The 22,300-nt window shown below is 46.7% G+C and overlaps 1 protein-coding gene across 3 annotated transcripts in view; it reads left to right on the forward strand.

The window, feature by feature from the left end:
- The first annotated feature begins 3,196 nt into the window (after positions 1-3,196).
- Positions 3,197-22,300, forward strand: part of MAN1A2 (mannosidase alpha class 1A member 2) — a 144,288-nt gene continuing 125,184 nt past the window's right edge. For all 3 annotated transcript variants that reach the window (XR_005827949.1, XR_005827950.1, XM_040594493.1), the window contains exon 1: positions 3,197-4,009. Coding sequence is in view for 1 of the 3 variants with exons in the window: in XM_040594493.1 (XP_040450427.1) it covers positions 3,702-4,009 (308 nt within the window). In the remaining 2 variants the exon portion in view is untranslated. The remainder of the gene's footprint in view (positions 4,010-22,300) is intronic.

Below are 22,300 nucleotides of genomic sequence, written 5' to 3' on the forward strand. Positions count from 1 at the left end.
GTTGTTCAGCTACAAAGCACCACCACTGCAGCGTGGAAAATCACTGGCAGACTTACAGGAATATGCATATTACCCAGTATGACAGAACCAAAGGATGAAAAAATACTCTTAGACTTCGGTAAAGAGTAGGGAAGTCAAAACAAGCACAAAATTGTAGAAATACAAAACTTCATCATGGTTTAGACACAGATGCTTTAGAATTTGGAAAGGTCATCATAAACTACAAAACCTACAGAAATGTCACTTCCTTGCAATGAGCTAAACACAAAGAAACATTTTATAAAGAAATTGGAAAGCTTCTGCTTAGTCTTTTAAAGCCAAAGAAAAACTAGCACTTGGCGGAGAAGAGTAAAGCAAAGGGCAAAAAGACTGAAGAACAAAAGTCTTCACGGACTGATCTTTTGCAGACTGTGCAAAAGCAATTTAACAAGTGAAGACTTGAACATACTTGAAAATACTTCAGTTTACCAGATCAAAACTAGAAGACAGCTGAAATGGCCAACAGACCAGTTGAAGCCTGTTGATCCTGTAGTAACAACACAAAATGTTAGGTGTAGTTGCTGTACTGGTTGGAGTGCATTGTGGTATCATTGATAATGCATCTCTTTTTGGGTATGTCCTCTCTTTGGTATTGCTGTCCCACACTGGCTCTTTGGTTTTTATCACCTTGTGGTGGAGTTTCTCACTTTATTTTGTTTTTTGCTAGTGCAAGACTAGTGAGCAGGGTCCGTCTGCCTGTTGCATGGCATTGTCGTGGGTCGTCTTTGTAAAAAACAGAAAAGGAAGCAAAAATGTAAATTGATGGAAGAGTTTAGCTGGGTGGGCAAATGGGAAAGGCCACTATCTCCGATATGTTATGCAAAAAGATCCAGCAAGGTGCGATTCGTAGCTTGGATGTGAGGACACGGGCAGTGATCAGAGAGGAAGAGTTAATCTCCTGTGGAAGCTGGTCACCTTCACCTTTATCACTTAACTTCAGATAACCCGACTGACCTCAAGGGTTTATCAATCTGGATTTTTTTGACCCACCCCACACCCTTGCCACTGCATTGACCATCAGAGTTTTTTATTAGCTCAGCTGATTTTCTTCCCTGGAATCCTCCCAAGTTAAACTCTCTTGGGGCTTGATTTCCATAGTACACCACAGACCAGAAGCCCAGCACTAACCTTCATTAATTCAGTATGTCCAGCTGGGCTTGGGACATTTTTTTCACAGGCCAGCATAATTCCCCAAAGACTCAAAATATTTAGAGCAAAGTGTAAGACTGATAACAGACCTAAATGCCTGGTACTACTGTTGTCACGCCTGCCCCGCTCAGGTACCGGCAGCGGCTGTGCCTGGGATGAAGGGCACCCCAGCTGCGGGCACTGGCAGCATTGGTGGCAGTGGGCTCCCAGCTCTGTGCCTGCTTGACACATGCCTCAAGGCTTTCTCTCCCACTTTCCTTGTGTATTGACACCTGTAAACTGGATCGCTCGCCCTCCTGCAGCTCAGCTGGGGCTGAGGACGCGGTTCCCTGCAGCGAGGTGCTGCCTGCCCTTCAATCCAGCCCTCGCCCTGCCGCTCCTGCCGCAACCCGGGGATGCTGCCTTACACCCTGGCAGTCCTCCCCAGCCCAGCCAACCTCAGCCCACCTGGCCTCCCGCCTGCCTTGGTGCTCCCTCGGCTGGGATCCAGCCTGGCCTGCCAGGTTGGCTGAGCACGCTCCGCTCGCTCCGTGACCTGGGAGCACCAAGGCTCCAGCGATACCGTTCAATCTTTATCCAGTGAAAAACATCCTACTTGGGAAAGAGCTGCGGGTGTAACCTGTCTCCCCAATTTATGGGCATGCTTTTCTTTAACTCCTCTGAATGTGGTTCCTGCAGCTCACCCAGGCCTTTTATTTGACCCTTCTGTTTGCTTTTTGCATGAAACCCGTTCCAGGCCGGGCAGCTCTGCCTGGTGCCTGCGTGCAGGTGGCAAACTGTGGCTGAGCAGGGTAAAGGGGTCACGTTTAATATTTGTAAAGGGTAATTCAGTTACGGTTTCTGCCCATCACTTCATCTACGTCCCTTCTCATAGCACTTCTGCCTTGACCCTCGCACAGGTTCAAAGCGGCCAGGGGAGCCGGGTGGCTCAAATCGCTGAAGTCACCAGCCCTGGCAGTGTTTCTTGCCGAGCCTCAGCCACACCAGGCTGCCTGAACGGACCAGAACAGCTGTGCCGGGCTCAGCCCCAGGCTACGCAGGGCACAGGGCATGCTTAGCCCCAGGCTACGCAGGGTACTGGCACAGTCCTGGCATAGCTCTTGTGACATGGCTGCCGTGCTGGGGACATGTATTGCTCCTTCGTGGGGCTGGGTTGGATCTGCACAGTGTTGCCAGAAAACGGCTTGGGTTCAGCTGCCCAACTGTGCCACCCTCATGGCACCGCTGGCCCGGGGCTGGCCCAGCACGGTGGGATGCGCTTTCCCACTGGGGCAACGGTGAGTCCTGGGGGAGGTGCAGTGCTGGTGGTGCGCAGCTGCCCTGCCCTGCCTGCCCAGCCTGCCCAGCCTGCCCTGCCTGCCCAGCCCTGCCTGCCCTGCCTGCCCAGCCTGCCCTGCCCTGCTCAGCTCTGCCCTGCCTGCCCTGCCTGCCCAGCCTGCCCTGCCTGCCCTGCCTGCCCAGCCCTGCCTGCCCTGCCTGCCCAGCCTGCCCTGCCCTGCACAGCTCTGCCCTGCCTGCCCTGCCTGCTCTGCCTGCCCTGCCTGCCCTGCCTGCTCTGCCTGCCCTGCCTGTCCTGCCCCATCCCAGCCCTGCCCTGCCCTGCCTGGCCTGTTCTGGCCCTTCCATGCCCGTGCCATGCCATGCCATCCATCTCGTTCTGTCCCGTCCCATCCCAGTCCACTCTGCCCGGCCAATCCCATCCCATTCCATCCCGTCCTGCCCCATCCCGTCCTGCCCGATCCAGCCCCATCCCATCCTGCCCGATCCAGCCCCATCCCAGTCCGCCCGGCCCGGCCCTGCCCATCCCATCCCCATCCCCATCCCGCCCCGTCCCGCACCCGCCCCGCCCCCTGCCGCGGGCCCCGCCCCGCCCCGCCCCTGCCCCGCCCCCCCCGCCGAAGGGGCGGAGCTCCCTCGGCCGCCGCTTCCTCGAGGCCCCGCCACGCGCGCCGCGCCTGCGCGCTGCCGCCGCGCCTGCGCCGTGGGGCCGGGGAGCGGGGCCGGGGGGGGGCGCGGTGGCCGTTCCCGGCGCCGGCGGCAGCGGCGCGGCGGCGATGAGCCTCCGGCCGGCCCGGCTGAGGAGGGCAGGCGGGCGGAGGGACGCGGCGCCTTAGGCCGGGCCCCCGCGGCCCGTGTGCCGCTCGCCACTACCGGCGGGGTCCCGCGGCCGCGGAGCTGAGGGAGCGCCGCTGACCGCAGCCGCCCGCTCGGGCCCTGCCGGCCCCGGGGCAAGCGAGGGGGACGCGCGGGCAGCGGGGCGGCTGAGCACCCCCCCCGGGGGGGCGGGGGCCGTCGGGGCGGCCCGGCCCCCCCCCTCCCCTCCCCTCCCTTCCCCCGCGCCCGGTGGCCCGGCGGGCCAGGGGGGGCCGCGGCCCGGTGCCCGCGGGCAGGATGGTGCAGCCGCCCCCAGCCCCCGCGCCGGGCCGGGAGGCGGCCGGGGCGGGCCGGGCCGGGGCCGCCGGCCGGAGGGGCTGAGGGTGCCGCGGGCTGCGCGGCGGGCGGGCGGCGGAAGGATGACCACCCCTGCCCTGCTGCCGCTGTCCGGGCGGCGGCTGCCCCCCCTCGCCCTGGGGGCCGCCGCCTTCCCGCACCACAGGGCTACCCTGAGACTGTCGGAAAAATTTATCCTGCTCCTTATTCTTAGTGCCTTCATCACCCTGTGCTTCGGGGCGTTCTTCTTCCTCCCCGACTCCTCCAAGCACAAGCGCTTTGACCTGGGGCTGGAGGATGTGCTCATTCCTCACGTGGACACCAGCAAAGGGGACAAGAACCTCGGCGGGTTCCTCATCCATGGCCAAGGGCACGACGAGCACCGGCACAGGTGGGTGCTCACCCGCCGGGGGGGCGGCGGGGCCGGGGTGCTGGGGGCGTCCCTTCCCCTGGCTCTTTCCCGTGGCCGTGTCCATCCTCGCTCCACGGCCCCGTGTCTTCCGACATCGTCACGGCTCCCCCGTGGGTGCCACCTCGGGGTGCCACCTGGGGAGCGCTGGCCCTGGGTCCACTAGCTGCCCGGCGCGGCTGTGGCTCTGGCTCCATGGTTTTTACCTTTTTCCAAGTGAATTTACCATTCTGGCTAAATCCCTTCTGTCTAGCGAGGGCTGGGAGGATAAACCTGAGCTCTCCTCCAGGGACCGGTTTCTTTCCTCAGCCTAGCCCCTTCCCAGGGTCAGTCGTGGAAAGAAGAGGGTTAAGTTGTGGCATTGGTGGAGACGGTAGAAGTGACTGAAAACCCGCCACATCTTTTCTCTAGCTTTTATGTGTTTACTCAAAACAGCTGCTTGTTGCTGAATAGCGTAGTAAAACTTCAATCTGACGAAGACTTCGTGCTGTGATCCGGAGGCTGTCAGCCGATGACATGCAGGATGTAGAAATAGCGTAGGTGGCACACAATCGCCTTTCCTGGCCCTTAAAATCGCTTCTTGTAGTGTTATTCCAGACAACTGGAGGTGCTGGTGGTTAAGCTTCCTTAATTGTGGTTACCAGCATAAGGAAATCGGATATAAAATAGCAGTTTGGAATAACAAGGGTGATTGTCATGCTGTGGATAGCTTTTTGGGGCCACCTAAGGCTTTGTGCGGTGCAAGCCTCTAAATGTTCAAGGCAGGGTCACGTGAAGTTAAGCCTTCAAAAGTGAGATTAAAAAACTTAAATGAGGCTTATACAGTATCTTTGCATCTAACATACTTTAATTGCTTAGATGCTTCCCTAGCACCTGGATTACAGTGAAGCCGACTGATCTCTCTTCACTGTCAAAAATGTGCAAAATGTGATGATGGGTAATGAAATACATGCTTTTCCATACTCAAATTAGTAATACAGTGAAATTTAACAAAAGGTTACTTTTGCTGATAGTGTTCCTTTGAGAACAGCTTAAAGCGTATCCTATCGATTGATGTGATATAGGAACTATTTAAAGGTTATTTGTGCTAGCTTAGAAGGGGAGGGTATAACTACCTCATCTTATTCATCTGTTGTGAGTTACACGGTATTCGGGTTGTCTGTGTATTTGTCCTTAAGGCATCTTTGCTGTTGGATGACTTTGGGCATTTATCATGAGCTTTTCCTCCCTAACTGAAAGGGCATGGATGCTTAATATTTAACAAAGGCTTCTTTTGTCTATGATGTGAATTGCTGGTGCGGTTAAATGTTGCACAAAACATAGGTTTAGACACACTCTAATGTGACTTAGAAGGTCTTATCTTTTGTGGTCGGGTTTTTTTTTCTTTTTTTTTCTGTGATCTTATTTCTTTGCTTTCCCTGTCGCTCTGGTACATACAGTCAAATTGAGGTTTTAAAATAGAAGACAAATGAAACAAAAGAACAGTTCAGAAATGTTCAAAACTCCAGCTGTGACTGTTGTACCTTTTGTTGCCCAGTAGATGGGCCGAAGAAAAAGGAGTTTGTTGATGCTGATAATTCTGGAGCGATGCTCTTGATTGACCTACATATGTGGGTCCTTTTCAGGTTTCTTCTTTAAGTGTAATTACTGAGGCTACAGCTTTAGTAACGAGGTTTGTACTGGTTTTGTCTGTCATGTACATAAGCAGTAACTTACGACTGTCGGAGCTAAATGTGTTTTGCGTGTTTGGGATCTGTTCTTGAAGGAAATGGTAATCCCATCATCAGTTAACTCTCCCAGGGCTCCTCCGTTAGCTGCGAATGTGTACACCTCCCTGTGCTGCTCCCCCCCCCCCCCCGCCCCCCCCAACTGTCCCTGTCATGTACAGTTTTTTATGGCTGCCTCTTGAGTTATTTGAGAAAACAATAGATATTACCCTTGGTTTAGCCCTGCAAGTGTGTTTTAACTACTAAAAAAGCCCACCTGCTTGTGAGACGCTTGTGTGAATGCCGCAGCAGGCATTGTGAAGCAAGGCCATGTGCTTTACTTTCGGAGCAGCTTTTTTGGCTTGTTACCACGTAGTCTTACCAACAGGCTATTTGCTAACTTGGTGCTGATGCGGTGACTGTTTTCCATGGAGGAAAACACCTGTTGCCATTTTTGTTGCTGGGTTCCTGCTGCTGGATTGGCAGTGACATTGCCAGACAGCATTTTGGGACAGTATAGCGGCTTCAGTAGTGAATTCTAGCGTACTCAGTATCTGTTTGGGATGGAAAATTGTGTTCAGCATACTATCAAGGAGCAAAGTTGTATGTCAGCTACTCCATAAGTATTGTTTTTTGGATGGCATTGAGGAGTTCCAGTACAAAAGGTAAATTAACCTACTGGTAACACAAAGGAGGGTGCAGTCTTGTATGTGGAGCGTGATGATGGCTTGACAAGCTGTATTTCCAAGAACTGTGGGACTTCAGAAGGAATCAAGTCAAAGGTTGTTCATGTGAAGTATACCACTCTATCATGAAATGACAGGTGTGTTGATTTAGTGGCTAAAGGTAAGTGTTTCTTCAGTGAATGCTGGTATTGACCTGTATCAAATGCTAAAACCCACATATCATTATTATGCTGCTCCCTTGGTGTATAGGTGATAATATTTTAATGCCCATTTCCCCCTACGCCTTACATTTTGAGCTGTGCAGTTTATTGGGGCATGTTCATGTTTGTCTTCTAGCAAAATAAAGTGATGGTGTACGTAGAGTCTTGTTGTGCAGCCGTGCCTTAGTGTTGTTGGGTGTGCAAACAACCATTCTCCCTGGACTTTGTACTATACTGCTTTCCTACAGCTTCCCTGCCTCCCTTAACATTCTTGAGTGTTTTTATTGTTATTGTTACAGTGGTTACTCCTTGGTGATGTTAACAATACACCTTCCACTGACCTGTTTGTTGTTTTGTTTTTTTTTTTTACTGTTTCTGTCCCTCTTCTCCCCTTCCAGACAGAAAAAGGTGGGAAAACCCACTCCCTTCCTGATGGTCTTATTTGTTTCTGTTTAAGGACTTGTTTTTGTAAATAAGCATTTGTTAAAGAATTGCAGTGTCCTTTCCTATCATAAAGAAAAAGAGCTTTCTTGTGAGAAGATGGTTAAAATCTGGAATAAACCTGCAATTTCTATTTTGGGAAACGGATGGGCTGTAGTGCAAGCTAATACTTATTTTTAGCTGTTCATATTGTGGGTAAGCTCTTCGTGTGCACTTGCAGGAAAATGCGTGGGGAACGGGTTACTAATATTGGAAAGGTGTACAGTGAGATTTTGCCTCTGGGAGGAGGGAGGGTGGAAAAGGCTTGTCCAGGACTTGTGAAGATATGTGCATACACATGCTTTTTAAAAATCAATTTCACTTCCCAGAGATGAATTTCTCTCCATTTCAAATAGGATATTGCAAGGATTCTGGAACGAGAGCAGCATGCTTTTGAAAAGACATCTTGTGAAACAAACTTGTGCATCACTCAAAATTTATTACGCTGTTTTGGGTAACTGTCACTTCTGCCCAACTTCTGCATCTCCCCTGCCACACAAAAACACGTAAGGTGTTTCTCACTACCCTGTTACTTTCCAGCTATCTTAGGTATTTTATTGTTTGGTGCCAGGTCTGCAAGACCGTTTTGTTTTCATTCCAAAACTTTCTTACGGTTTCTTGGCATCTAATGTATATGAGTGAGGATGCAGATGCCCTGTAATTCTCTTGATTGATCAGATTTTTTTAAAATAAGATTATCTGTAATATGAAAATTGTGCAGACTTGTTTCTTTAATGATGTGTCAAGCAGCTGTTCTTTATATTACTTGACAAAAGCTAAGATGATTTCTGTGGTAAAAGTACATTAATCTTAGAGGCAATGAGTAATGTAATTTTATGAGCTGAAAGCTGCAAAGCCACTTTGTAAGAGCACTTGGACTACTGTTGTGCCAACCATTCAGTGCCTCAGAACTTGCAGAGCTGTATCTTCAGCTGCTAAATTCCCGTGTATTACTCCAACTCATTATTCCTGCCTGTGCCTAAAAAAGCCCTAAATCAACCACCAGCCCTTATGTTATCAGATCGATAGCAGGTGCTGCTAATCCCATTGACCGCCTCAGCTGGCTTGGCCTCGGCGTGAGTAGGTGCGGATGGGTGTAAGTCACGCCTTTGACTTGGTTCCTGTGAAGCTAAGGAATATTGACTTGTGTTATGCGAAGATATAATCAGCTTGGCAGTCTGGTATGGCCGGTTGTGGGTCAGCAGCTGTATGGCAATAATCTAAAAGTGCTCGCTCTGCTCTTGCTCTGTGTATGGCTGTCTCTGGCAGTAGCAGCTGCTGTCTCTACTCTTAGGAGGTGAAAGTAACAAAAATGACTCTGAAGACCTTTCAGTCTTAGTGTCTTCTTTTCAATTGTGCATTATTTTTTTTCTTTAAAGAAATGTGACAGGCCTAATATCTCTTTTTGAATACTTCTGTCTCTGGTCTATATGACTTAATTAGCCATAGTAGAAGTGGGCAGAGGAGGTAATTTAACCTCTGTTGCTCAGTGGGATCAGTGTCTCCTGTCATCCTCAGCCATGCCATCAAGTATAAAAGTGTATAAACCTCTTAGTTTTTCCTTTCCTGCCTTTACTTGAGGCACAGCTCATTAGGGTAATTAAGATTATTTGCTACTGTGATTTAGAGAACCTGTTTTCTTCCCTGAAAAATCAGGAGCTGGTGTAGTGTCTGGGCCCTGACTCCTGCTCTGTCCATTTTTTCCTTGCATGAAATTGAGACTGTCCTCGGAGTAGACTCCGCAGTCTCTCTGCAATGTGGGTACTGAGTTTTAAGGTGAGGGGCTCGGTGTAGAAACGAGGGCTTTTTAGGGTGCAACGTGCAGGAGGTGCAGCTCCTCATGGTGATGCCTGTGGAGCTGAAAGAGGGCAGGAGTGGAACATCCCAAGTCAGGGTTCAGACACGTCTTGTATGCCTAGGGTAAGAGCTCCTGTATGCCTGGTGTCGGGCTTCAGCTGCTGAAGCTATTACAGGAGCACTGCCCATCTGTACCTGGAGACTTTTCTCAGCTGGAGTTTTCAATAGCCACATGCCATTCTCTGTTCTGGGCTCCGTTTTGAGAAGAGGCTTGAGAAGCAATGCTGGTATTGAAGATTTGCGGGAGTTTGATTTGTCTTGATTTCTTCTGGAATCCCCTTGTTGTACCCTTAAACCGCATTTGGATTTCACCTGAAGTTGTATTGGATTGCAGGAGAGCTACCCTCTTGTATTATTCCAAAGATTTTTCTGAAATTAGCGTGTTATGTTGTAGGCTGAGAAATGCTTTCATTGTCGAATTACAAAATGCAAATTCTAGACCATCTGTCTAGATGTCCTCCCTCCTCCCCCCATCTGCTGAACAGCCTACATCATATGTACAATGATGCTTTCTTCAAGTTATCTTGCTGTACTCCAGTTTGTCAAAGTATTTCCTGTATTATGAAAAAGGAGTTGAGAGCTGGTGTTCTCCAGTTCTTATGCTTTCCAGGTTTGGTTTTGGTTTTTTTTTCCCAAAAAAAAGTTTTAACTTGTAGCTCACACAGAAACCCAACAGTGTCTACAAGCTGGAATGCAGTCGGGCATGGGGAACTGGCAGAAAGTCTGCCGGCTGGATTTAGGCCAGCTAGTGGGTGGGAGGCAGTAGCACTTTGGTTCATTCGGAGTTTTGGAGATTAAAATCTCAAAAGAACCTAAGTATAAATGTGGGTTGCTTGATGATGGTAGCAGTGTAGGCAATAGTAAGAAGCATGGCTAGTTGTGGGCATGTTGCACTATAGGAGTTCTCCCATCTTCTGGTCTTCCCGATTTGCTGTAGTAAACGCAAATGTTTCAGTCCTCCCCAGCTAGTTCTGAGTGACAGGTTTTTGCTTCCTTACAACAAATGTGTGTAAAACTAATGGTGAGTTTGGTGACATCGTGGTGTACGTGTACATGTTTTCAGCGCAATTGAACTGAGGCAGAATGCGGGCGAAGAGGAAGCATTTTGTAATGACTTTTTTATCTTTTTATGCCATTCCCTGGGAAGCCTGTAAAGTCCAAAACGCGGTCAGTGCTCGTATTGCACCACCCCAGGCTTTCGTCCGCGCAGCGCTGGGTGTTGAGGGGCCCGGCCTGACGGGTGGGCCGCCGCTGTTGGGGCTAGCAGCCGGAGCTGGGGGCGCGTGTTCGGGTGTAGCTCCTGGGATTCGTTCTTTTCACCACCAGTTGCAGGCTCAAGGGAGTGCTATCACCTGTCTTAGTTCAGCAGCTAGACATCACTTTATTGCTAGAATAGATGAGATGCAGAACAGTGTTACAAGTTAGCTGTTTGTGGGGAAGGGAGCGTTCAGCAGGCCCACAAGGTAGTAAGGCAAGAAAGGGGAAAGCCAAGTGCCTTTCCCCAGCTGCCCCAAAGCCTGAAATAGAAAGTCGGAGGCTCTCGATGTCCTGTATGACAAACTTTTCTGAAGTACCTGCGTTACAATGTAGATTTTTACCTCTTACTTGATCGATATGACTTCTGCTATTTGTTGTGAAAGTCAGCAAATACATTTTACTTTATTCGTTCTTGATACAATAAGGTAATACGCTTACTCATGGGGGGGAAGTATTGGGAAAAGCTTTGAGAGCTGCAGAGTTCTGGCAATATAATGTTTGCTCATAAAATTTGTAGGCTTTTGGTTCCTTTTGTCTTTATGTTGTCTGATCTAGAGTCCTGTACAAAGCAAATAAGGTACCTTCATTCATTCATTTGCTCAAATAAAAGGTCAGGAGTTTCGGTATTATTTGTGTCGGTTAGTATTTGCAGATTTCAAAAAATAAGGGAGCTGATTTTCCCTGGTGAATTCTATTCTTGTTTTTTGAGCACCCAACCAGGTACACTGGTGTTTCTAAAACAAAACAAAAAAATTGGTAAGATATTTTATAGGTTATTTATTAACCTTTTCAAAGCTAGAGACTACTTTTAAAAGGCTGCTTTAGCCTTGTCTCCCCAGGAAACAAAGTTTATGTGGCTGTGCCATACGTTCATTTCTAGCGCTGGCTGACCTTGTGCTGTTCTGTTCCCTCTTTCTCCCCCGTGACATCCATCAGCAGCAAAGGGTGACCTGTCAAAATAAGTATGTTTCTGTACCTTGTAAATATCTCAGGGCTGGGTGAAAGATAAAGACCTTAATTAGCAATGGTGCTGAAGGAAGAACTGCAGCCATGAGCCCAAGAATCCTTTGTGGTACTTGTTCTGCTGGTCAGCCTGTGCTGGGGTAGCTCTGACCCAGCCCCAGCACGTGTCCTCTGTTCTTCCCTCGTCACTGGAGAAGGGTGGCTGGAAATCAACACCGTGGTGGGAAAGGGCTGGGGTTTGTGGGGTGCCAGTAGTGATGGGGAGCATTGCTGAGGCGGTGGGAAACGTTGGGAGAGAAAGCTGAAGGCTGTTGAGGTGTGAAATACAGGGCTATGTTTATTCTGCTCTCTGCAGGATTTATTCACCCAAATGTTGAATCATATTTGTGATTCTTTCTGCCTTCTTTTAAAAAATACTCTTATGATGCAAACCCATGAACTGGATTACCTTGCATATGGTGTTCAGCACATTAATGTTTTATGTGCTTTCTTACTTGTTAGCCACCTCTTAAACCACCGGAGGATTTTGTAAGTGCTTGCCTGACTGCTTGCTGCAGGGCTGCCATCGAGGCTTACGGTGATCAGGTAGCTGTTCTCTGTGATTCCATTTGAGAGCACAAGCTGGAGGTTTTTATTTGGTTTAACATGACCTAATCTGATTGGTACGGCATGAGCAAAATCACAGCTGCACGAGAGTGCATAGGATGGAAGTATTTTCTTGCTGTATGAAGTTTTAAAAGCTCTTAAATGAGGTTACTTGGTGTCTATTAACACCAGCATGCAGAAATGTAGGTTTTCACATTTAGTATGTGCTGGTAGCAACTTCTGCAAGATGACATGCATCTCAGCTGAGGTTTAGCCCTGTTTGTAGGCCAGCAGAGCATCTGGGGTTTGCACAGGCAAGGTACATAAGTAGTTTCTCCCTCTCAGTAATTTTGTTACTGTATTTCCCTGGGACCTGCTGGCATGTTGGATGTCAGCATGCATGACATGGCTGGAGTGTACGGTCAGGCCACTTACGAGCAGGTGACAGTCAGTGGTAAATCAAACTAATCTGTTTTCCTTTTTACTGGATCAAACAACGTGCTCACAAAGAGTAAGAAAAACATCTTGTGTATGGGAACGGCATATCCCTTAAATCCTTCAGTGGGAAGGGGAGGATGACGTCTGCAGTGTTCTTGCTCTGAATATCCTGCTGGATAAGTAAACTTGTGCTTTAGGTTTAGGTTTACTTGTGGTTTAGGTTTGTTGCTGGCAAAAATAGCTTTTCAGCATGTGCTGTGTCCTCGGCAGATGTTTCTTGGATATGTTGCTATCTTTACAAATGTATTGTTTTGAGTGCTATTTACTATTTTCCATATGCATATTAGGGGATCTGCTTTTGCTCCAGAATACTTATGTCCTTTCTGTGATATATTTCAATAAAATCATGATCCAGAGCTGACTTTCTGGACCACAGACTTCCTGGTTGTTTTAATTGCTTCTGTGAAATAAAATTTGCCTTATGCTTTAAGAACAAAACTTGAAAAAACACTTGCCACTCCTCTGGGCTTGAGATGATAGAAGTAGTGGGAAAGATGCTTCTTGGAGAAGAGGGCAGTTATTTTTCTGGATAAGATACAATATTCTTCCCTCTCTTTTTTTCCCCCCAAACAAAGAGAAAATCCAGTCCTGAAAAAACTAGTGTGAACTAGTTTGACTAAGAACCATGTTTCTAGTGACCTTTTAAATCTCTTGTTAATCAGGTTTATCTTGGAAATTCTGAAGACTGTTTAATTCTAAACTGAATAATTGCAGATGATACAAGAATGTGTCTGTTTTCCTGGTGCTATAATCACACATCCTTAGTTTCCTAAAGGCATCTGTTCTGCTGTCATTGGCTTCTATTTGAGTGGAAAGTGTTTTCCAAATTATTAAGTAACGCATGTATTGAATTCTAAGTTGCAATCCATGGTGTTCTGGAGAAGAAAATACTGCAGAGGGGTGAGCTTTTCTGCATCACAGAGTTCTGGTGGTATAAAGGGTGTTCAGGGAATTCAAATTTCTACTTTTGTGAATAATTCCACCTTCTAGAGATAGTGGAATCTATGGCAATTAAAATATTAATGGGTCTGTGAAACAGCTGTTTTCCAGTAAATAGGCAAAATCAAAACAAGTAAGTGGTGCTAAGAATTAGATACATTTTTAACTTCAGTTTTATCACTGTATTTTGCATGTTATTTTAACTGGTTGTTGTTGCTATGAACTGTTAAAAATGCTGATTTAGGTACTTAAACAGTCAGGTTGAATCTTCTAACAGTTAGTTATACTTGTGAAATTGGTCCAGATCAGTGTAGTGAGAAGTTCATACAGTATAAATGTTGTGCCTGTTTCTGTGTGAAATTAATTACTATTTCCCATCCCAGATGATGGAAGGGAACTTAACTGTACTGCAATAACTGCCACCCTGATAACTGAGATTATTTTTTTTGTAGTTTTATATCATGTCTGGGAACTTTCTCATATTGAGGGATGGATACCTACGGAAGGATACCAAGGTATCTGTATATATGATATCCGTAAACTACTCGGTGAAGTGGATAATCAGTTGTTATTGCTGTCACTTCAGTGCTTGCATGTGAGACTAAAACCAGTGGCTAATGAGGTGACTGATATTCTACTGGAAGATTTTATAAATAACTTCTGTATGAACTTGGTTTAGCTTTTTCTTGCGGTGATCCTGGTGAACAGAATGGTTGGGAATAATTCAAAGTTGTATTGGTAACCAAAGCTCTTTTATAAAACACCATCAAACCCCATCAAAAAGCCCTAGGCAAAACCGAACAAAAAGGACCCCATTACCCCATCATTCTTGGTATTGCTTGATGTGAAAAACAACCACAGAAAAAAAAACCCCAGTGATGGAAGAGAACTTTCTGACTGGCTTTTAGCCAGTAGTGAGAGTTGGCACTGCAGCATCTGATAGCTGTTTGCTGGCCAGAGGCGGCGATGGGAGCAGTTTATTGACTCAAAGTCAAATGCCTAATGGTGACTTTGTTCTTTTGTGTGTTTTTGAAAAGCAGAATTTCTGAGATTGTGTTACTAACACTACACATGAACCCCAGGTCCTTGGTGTGCTCTGGCTTTTATACATCTGTAGTCTTTCGGTATGTTTGTTTTGGTTTCTATAACTCACGTGAGCGCTAATTTTATTCAGATGGATATGCTATTGCAGTTATGCATAGTCGTTTGCTTGACACCCCCTCTCCCCTCTTTAGACATAATTTTCTCAGAATAGCATCTGGCCGTCACACTACGGTGGGACTAGATCATCCAGTCTGCTGCTATTACAAAGAAAAATGAGGCTTGACATATTTGTGTCAATTTGGCAAGATGCCTGAATCATTACGCTCAATGAAATATGTGACGTTTGAAGTGGCAATGTAACCAGCAGTAACTCTGGCAGGAGAAACTTGGGGCACTGCAAAGCAAATGGCACCTTACCTTGGTCTGGGGGGCTCGGGCACGGGCAGGAGCCCCCACCAGTCCCAGCACAAGGCTGCAGCTGAGGCCATGCAGGTATGCCATTTTATTCCAAAACTTTGTGTGCTCTGGGGTTTGCTGGTGGTGATCCTGGAAAAAGTTAAAGTGCCTTTTGGGTTTAAAAAGAAAAAAGCCCAAGGAAATCTCTGTGGAGCTTCCTTTCATGCAGTAACAGGTAGACAAACCAGCAACTAGCCTGAACCCCAAAATGGTGTGTATTTTTGACTAGGTTGTAATTGCTTAGTAGTTCTCTGGTTCCCTAGCAAGTTTGTTTTGAAAACAAACTGTATAGTAGTGTCTAGTGTTCTAGTAACAAGAAAATATGTGGAAGCATAAAAAATTAAAATATTCCTTAAATCTGATACTTCACAAATTCATTTTTCTGTCTGACTTCTGTTAATAAGAAAAAATTCTAGAACCTGCGCAAACTGCAAATAGAGTTCTTCCAGGCTGCCTTGAAAAATTGCCTTAAACTGCGTCAGCCATAACCTGCCTCACCAGCTTTCGGGTGGATTTAATAATGCTTAAAATAAGAGTGCCTTTCGAGATTCAGGAAGCCTTACATTTACATCAAACTATTCAAAAACATTTGTGGCAGGTGGTTTGTGGGTTTATATTTCATTTCAGTTTCTGCTCTACCTCCCCTCTCGGTAGATGTGGACGCCTGTTCTGAGCCGTCTGGCCCCGCCGGGTCGGTGCCCGGCGGCTGGAGCGGGGCAGGGCTGGGGGTGGCGGCGCCTCGGGGCTCTGCCAGGCCACAGCGTTAAACCAGCATCACTGTCTTCTCTGCCATGTGGAGGTGGGAAAGCTGGGAGGCGAGGGAGGGTGAGGAGGGGTCAGGTAGGAGTGGAACCCGGTTCTTAATCTCTTTCTTACGCTCCTTTACGCCGTGCAGGTTTTCAGATTACAGGTAGCCCTTGCCGCCACCTGACTCCCCCAAAGGCTAGGTGTGCTCCTGAAACACGCTGTGCGGAGGTTTGGCTAATACTGCCTCATCTTGTAACCCATCAAGGATCACTGAACGTTAACCTCTGAGAAGCAAGAGTAAATAAAAACCTCCATAAAAACGAAGGAATCCTCAAGAAGGGAAGCTGCGTTAGGCTCTGACAGCCATCTTAAGTATCATGTTTTGTGTTCTTTATATTTTCTCCCATCCCTTTCTGGAATCCAAAATGATAATGAGTGAAGGTGATGCAATGTTTATAGGGGAGGGAGTTAAGCTTCCATTGCCTAGTCCGAGTGCTTGATTTTTGCAGCATCTTTACTTCAGCATTGGAAAGAACGTCCAGCTGATACCAACTTTCATGCGTGACGATTGCAAGGATACGAGTTTTGCCATGGTGATAGTCTTTCTCTATAAAATTGCCATGGGTATGTTTGGCATCTTGCAGCATACGCAGAGGTTCCTCAAGCAGGAGATACACAGCCGTTGTTTTCTGGCTGGTGCGGAGAGCCTGGCCAGTTAGCTGCGTATCGAGGACTGGCGTGAGTCCCTGCTGGCCTGGGAGCTGCGCGGTAGGAAAGTACCAGCCTGCTTTGGTTCTTGGAGTGGGTTGGTTCTTGATCTTGTTGAGTCAACATATTCCAGCTCCACTTTTTTCTTTCTCAGATTTTTATGCCTTTTTGAGTCAATACTTTTCTTTTGAGGTAAGTTAGTGCTGCAGCAATTCCATATTTTTTTTTCTTACCTATTGTGGCTTACAGCCATGGGAGTATCCTCTTGTGACTGATTTTGGTGGAGGTGAGCCCAAGCTCGCACTGGTCTTTGGGTGGTAAAGAGGGGAATCTCTTGGTCTGGTGGTCTTGGAGCCACGTGCTTGTTTACTCTCGACCAGTGTGTTTGAAACTATTGGGTCTGAACTTCCCCAAATAAACATGATTTTGTTGCCTGCAGCCAGTGAAGGAAAGAGCGGTGGATTGTTCCAGAATTTCCATTAGTCCAATCAACGATGTTATCCTGTTTGAGTTACCTCTTTCTTATGTACTGTAATATTAAAGATAATATACTTGTTAGGGAAATGACCTCTTTTTTTTTCATGAAAGAGGTAAGGAAGTTGCCATAATCATCTGAGCTAATGAAACAGATTTTAATTTAATCTTAGGGGAATCAAACATATGACTGCAGCTGTCCATGAACTGTATTTTGTTGCTGGGAATTTAGATAGTTGACTATGGAGGCAGTGGTGGTGATGGAAGAAATCTGACCTTACACGCTCGATGTATGTGTGATTGTATTAAGCAAATTAAGTGCAGACTCTGCCGTTTATAAAGCTATTTGAAAAATCCAAGGTCCTGTGATCTTTGAATTGTCTTCATCAACATCAGCAAGACATTTTATATCCCCAGCTCTTCTGTTGTTTTAGATTCATGTTCTGAGCTACAGTACTTCTGTGTGCATTCTGTCTTGGTCGTGTCAAGAGTAATTTGTGTCCAGCTCATCTGTTGTTGCATACATACAGCCTGTGTATATAGGCTGTAAAACACTTCAATATTAAAGCGTTCCACTGGTAGTGGAAGTGGCATTGATAGCTGTTAATCGGCATTTCATTGTTTTAGTTTAACCTGTTAATTCTGTCATAGGTTTATGAAAAACATCTGTGATAGTCCTAGATGTACTGCTGTACTAGAGTTCAAGATGTATATACTAGTGAAACATTGCTAGTTTGCTCTAGTTTGTTTCAATTCTTGTATCTTGACTATTTTTATTGCAGATGCGTATGAACAAAGATCTGCTCAGCAGTTCCCAAAGAATGCCAAGTCATCTTTTGCTGACTTAATTGTAATGTGTAAAAGTAGTTTATACATCACAGTTTCCTCTTTTATACTTTTCTTTGTGTTCTGTTGCATTTAAGGTCCTGATGGACCTTACCTTGGTTGTGGCTCAGGCATTCCTTAGACTATGTCTGTGTGGACGTGGTCGTGGAGGCTCTGGGTGTCACTGCTGGAGCAGGGGGCTGGACCAGATGACCTCCAGAGGTCCCTTCCCACCTCAACCTTTCTGAGATTCTGTGATGGGGACTGTATTCTCTTCTGATGTGCAAAAACCTACTTTCCATGTTCATATACGTGCTGAGTAGCATAAGCCTTGCTTGTTGTATTTTTTGTCTGGGGAGTTACTGATGCAGCGGTGCTTTTCTGGCCTTTTTCAAAAGGAAAAAACCCAACACCCAATTATCTGTCTCTTGAATCAAAATTGTGTAGTTTATTAGCAGGGTGGATTATTTTAATATGGAAACTTATTAAAAGCACCTGGAAGGCTAAACCATTTGTCTCTCAGTTGCCTTTCATCCTTTGCTTTATTGACAAGATTAAAGAACTTTGGGAGCAATGAGATACAGTTTTGTTCTGTGGAACAGTGCAGATTAGACCGTGCGTCATGATTTCCAGGTATTTTGTTGCTCTATCTTTAGGTACTGTTTTGGCTGATTTGCCAAGTAGAGAGGAATAAAGCTTTGCTGTTCTTTCCTTCTAATCAGTCCCAGTGGTGCTGTATGGGAGAGGAATTTATATAGATTATTTCTATTGTGATTAATCCAATATTACTGTTAAAAATATATCCACACTGCAGTCTGTGTCCTTTTATATGAAATCCTTTTGAATCACAGTATTTTTGGATTTTTCCTCTGAAATAAGGATTGCGTTTGACAAGAGAACGTTACCTGCAGCTTCTGTCCTGTTGGGATTTTTCTCATGACATGTTGCAAAATACCTTCTGCAAGCTATTGATATTCTGAGACAGAGTTCAAATTAATTTTTTTTTCCTGTTGCCCCATAATTCTTCCAGTTTCTGTGAAGCAGGGCTACATCTTAAACTGCTGCCACGCAGAGGGAAGGGGGTGCTGGCGGCTGCTGTGGTCCCACCGATCCCGTGGTGCAAGAAGCTGATCTGTGTCGGTCAGATGGACCAGACGCTGCTCTCGCGCCACGGCAAGGGCAGTCGGCTGGCGCTGGGGCTGTGTTAGCCAGGAGGGTTGTGCGTAACCGTTTCATGGTGGCAAGAGGAGCAATTCGAGAGAGATTGCTGTAGACCTGCGTGTGGACTAAGCTGCACGCCCCTAGAACTATCGTTCCCCTGTAAGGAAGAGCTGGTGTGGGACTCATGGTGGATCCCAGTGGTTCCCCTCTCCTTTTCCTCTTCAGCTCTTTGCCATACGGCATTTAGTGTATGGTGTATGATGCCATGTATATTGACGACTATTATTTTAAATGCATTGATAGACGGGTATCAATTTACCAGATAGCTTTATGGTAACAGTTGTAGGTGGAGGGAGAAGATGAATCTCAGCAGTACGTGTGAGCTTCCAACAGGGTGTTTAAAGCGGCGTTGCTGCTGGGGTGTGCAAAGCAGCTCTGGCTGGGTGAGTAAACCAGCGTGGAGGTGTGGTAGCTTGTGCCGGTGGAACATTCTGTGTGAGGGCAGTCACTTCTCAGGGCTCTGTAGGACCTGCCAGAGGGTTTCCCATGCAGAGGGCTCTGGTACCATCTGCTCACCTGAAAGTTTGCCGTCTCCGAGTCTACATTATATGCTGCTTGCTACTTCTGCTTTGCAATAGCCTTTTTCTCTTTGTCTTTTTTTTGCTCTCAACTTATTTTGTATTTGAACAATTGATAAGTTCTAGACTAGGACCACACTAATATCACGGCTATTGCTTTAAATCGCTAACTTTCTCCAGCTGTTTTTCTTCGTCACCAGCTAAGGTGAGAGCCTTAGCATTTACTGCTGGAGATCAGGCTGCCTGGAGGACTCGCGGTGTAAAAGGAGGGAGCTGCCATGCTTGCTGTGGTACCTCTTCTGAACACGACGTCAGGAAGAGGGCATTGCTTCAGTTAATAACATTCTCTTTTTTTCCAGTGTAGGGGGTGGGGAAAATGGAAGGAAGTACCTGACTGATCAGTACCTGAGAACAGGAACCTGGAGGGGAAACTGAGCCAGGGCTGGCAGGGGGCCTGGGTGGTGGTGAGTAGCAGCAATTAGTTTTTCTGTGGAAGCTGGGGATGGGAACTGCACATGGAACAAAACAAAAGGGGGTGGGATGACTGTGAAATTGTGCTTTTTGCTTCCGTCCCCTTTTTCCCCAAGCAGAAAAAGATGAGTGCTGGCTAAGGCAGCAGAAGAGGCGGGCATGGGCTGAGTTGAGGTATCAAAGACTAATCAGAGTGACCTTGGGTAGGGGAGACATTTGAAGCAAGTTGGTGCCCGGTAAGACATAAATAAAATTTAGGATGGTAGGGAGTGACTCTTACCTGATGGAGGAAGCAGTGTCATTGGGATAAACTAGAGAGGAAAGGGTACGGCTGCGTGGGGGGACAGAGGTGGTGGCAGGGGAGGGAACGACGGCAGTCAATGGCCACCTGAGTTTGTGTGCAAAAACCATGTTCCTTCTAGCTTGGGCTCTAAGTTAACAGCCCTGAGCATGCAGGTCTGTAACACTTGAAGCTCATGCCCTGTTCTGCTGTGTTCCCAGACATTTAATCTCACCTATATCCTTGTCCGCACAGCAGTGTTTGGGCAGTCAGCCAGTTAGGAGACCTGATTTGGCCCAAAATGATCAGTGATTTTTCAGCTGGCTCAGCTCACCACTGGCTGACTGGCTTGTTGCCTGGTCTCCTGAGTACCGGCGTAAGGAGTTCCTTTTGTAGGGTGACTAAAGTCCTGAAGCTTAGAAAATTTGCGCAGGGAAGGTGGGCAACGCAAGGAATACAGAGTTGTGATATCCTTTGTTGCATAAACCGATATTCCAACTATTACTGTCGATCATATTAATGCTGCAGTCATATGGGACCAGTCTGTAACTTAATAAATCAGCAGCATGCGTGGGCATACAAGAATCCTTCATGTGCACGTGCTAGTTGTCTTATTTCTACAGAACCACTAACGCCGTGGCCGTCAGTGCCGCGCTGCAGCAGCACCAGGGACGCTGTTCCCGTGCGCTGCCTGCCTGCTGGTCAGGAGAGGGGACCCGTGCTGGTGGTGGGCAGCTCTTACTCATGCAGGGGTATTCTCCCACCAGTCCCTGCAGGTGGACTCCTCTGCCTCGGGCATTGGTGTCGTCATCTCTCGGACGCAGCTGGGTCTGCAGGTGGCTCCCCTCCCCGTCTGTCAGAACTTGCCAAGGTTTGACGCATTGGCAACCTCTGCTCTAGGTGCTGTGTGTGGTGTCTAGTCGGTTCATTTATTTCCCCATGATTTATCCAATAGTCCTTGGTTTCCAGTAGATCCTTGCCTTATCGCTGTCGGCTCTGACTGTTTAACTCTGAGCACTACAGTTAGGTTTGTTCCTTCTTACCCCAGTCACCTTAAAGCTGCAGTTCACACGCTTGCCCTGTTAAGGGAAGGCTGTGTGGACTCAATCTGAAGGTTGCTCTCGCTTCTGTACCCGTGCTAGCTTGGACTGTAACGTGACCCCACCGTCGGCTAATTCAGGGAGCTAACTCCATGCAAACCCCCTCAGAATGAACACATGCCCAGGAGAGTGCTACCGAGCCCCCAGAGGGTCTATGGTGTGAAGACCCTCAATCAGTTCACCGGCCGTGGACAAGCGCCAGAGCTGGTGCAAGGCTGAGTGGGACCTTTTACTTGGCAGTAGCTTGGTATTAATCAGCTTAAATATAATGTGAAACTGTAGCTGGAATCTTTTATTTTTCTGCTGCAAGCTGATACGTGTGAAACCCTGTCAAGGTATTTTCCTCTGTTGTTGACCTACATAGTAACTGATAGCAGGAGCCTGTCAGCCTCTTTTAGCTCAAATGGTGGAGTCTCTCATGGATGTAAAGCTCCAGCCTTACCATTTTGAATCATAAGGATGTTAAAATGATTGTCATAATTTTTAGTGATTGCTGCTTCTTAGTTTCCTATAAAAAAAAAAACAACAAAAAAACCCAAAAAAACAACACCCAAAACCCCCCACCCTACCCCCAAACACAGTTCTCTACAGCAAATGTCTTTTGGCACCCCGTTCTTCTCTTCTAGTGCCCCAAGCTCTGTCCTTAAGGTTACTTACTTGACACTTTCAAAGGTCAGCTGATATTTCTGCTCACAGTTGGTGTTAACTTTTTTCTGATTGTTATTTGAAACTAAATAAAACTTTTAAGTCTTGTTCTTAACAAAATAAAATCAAGTTAATTATGTAAAAGTGAGTTATTAGAGGTGTTCTTGGTAACTTGAAAAGTTTTCTTGGGTCTTTTTTTTTCCCAAGGCAAGAGTAGACTAGGAGTTATTTTCTTTCTACTGTTGTTCTTCCTGGACTCACACATTTATTGCAGGTTTTTGAGGCAAATTCTTTTCAAGTGTATGCCCTCTTGTTATTTCATTTATAACAAGCTTATAATGTCTGTGGAATGTCACAGAGGCATCGTCTGTCCTACCACATGTGGAGGGCGAGGCTGCCCCAGTATATTAAGTATTTAGTATGTTTATATTTAGCACTTCCCATTGCAAGGAATTAATGCAGCTTTCGTTGTGACATTTTTATGTAGTGATTTCAGCAAGCCTTTGATATCTGATGGAGGGAAGTTTTCAAGCTGTATTTGTGAAGGTAAACGGGTCAAACCCTGGTTTTCTTCTGCTTAAATGTTCTTTCATGTATTGCTGTTTCTGTATCT

The sequence above is a fragment of the Falco naumanni genome, chromosome 5 (genome assembly GCF_017639655.2).
Source record: "Falco naumanni isolate bFalNau1 chromosome 5, bFalNau1.pat, whole genome shotgun sequence".
NCBI classification, from domain to species: Eukaryota; Metazoa; Chordata; class Aves; order Falconiformes; family Falconidae; genus Falco; species Falco naumanni.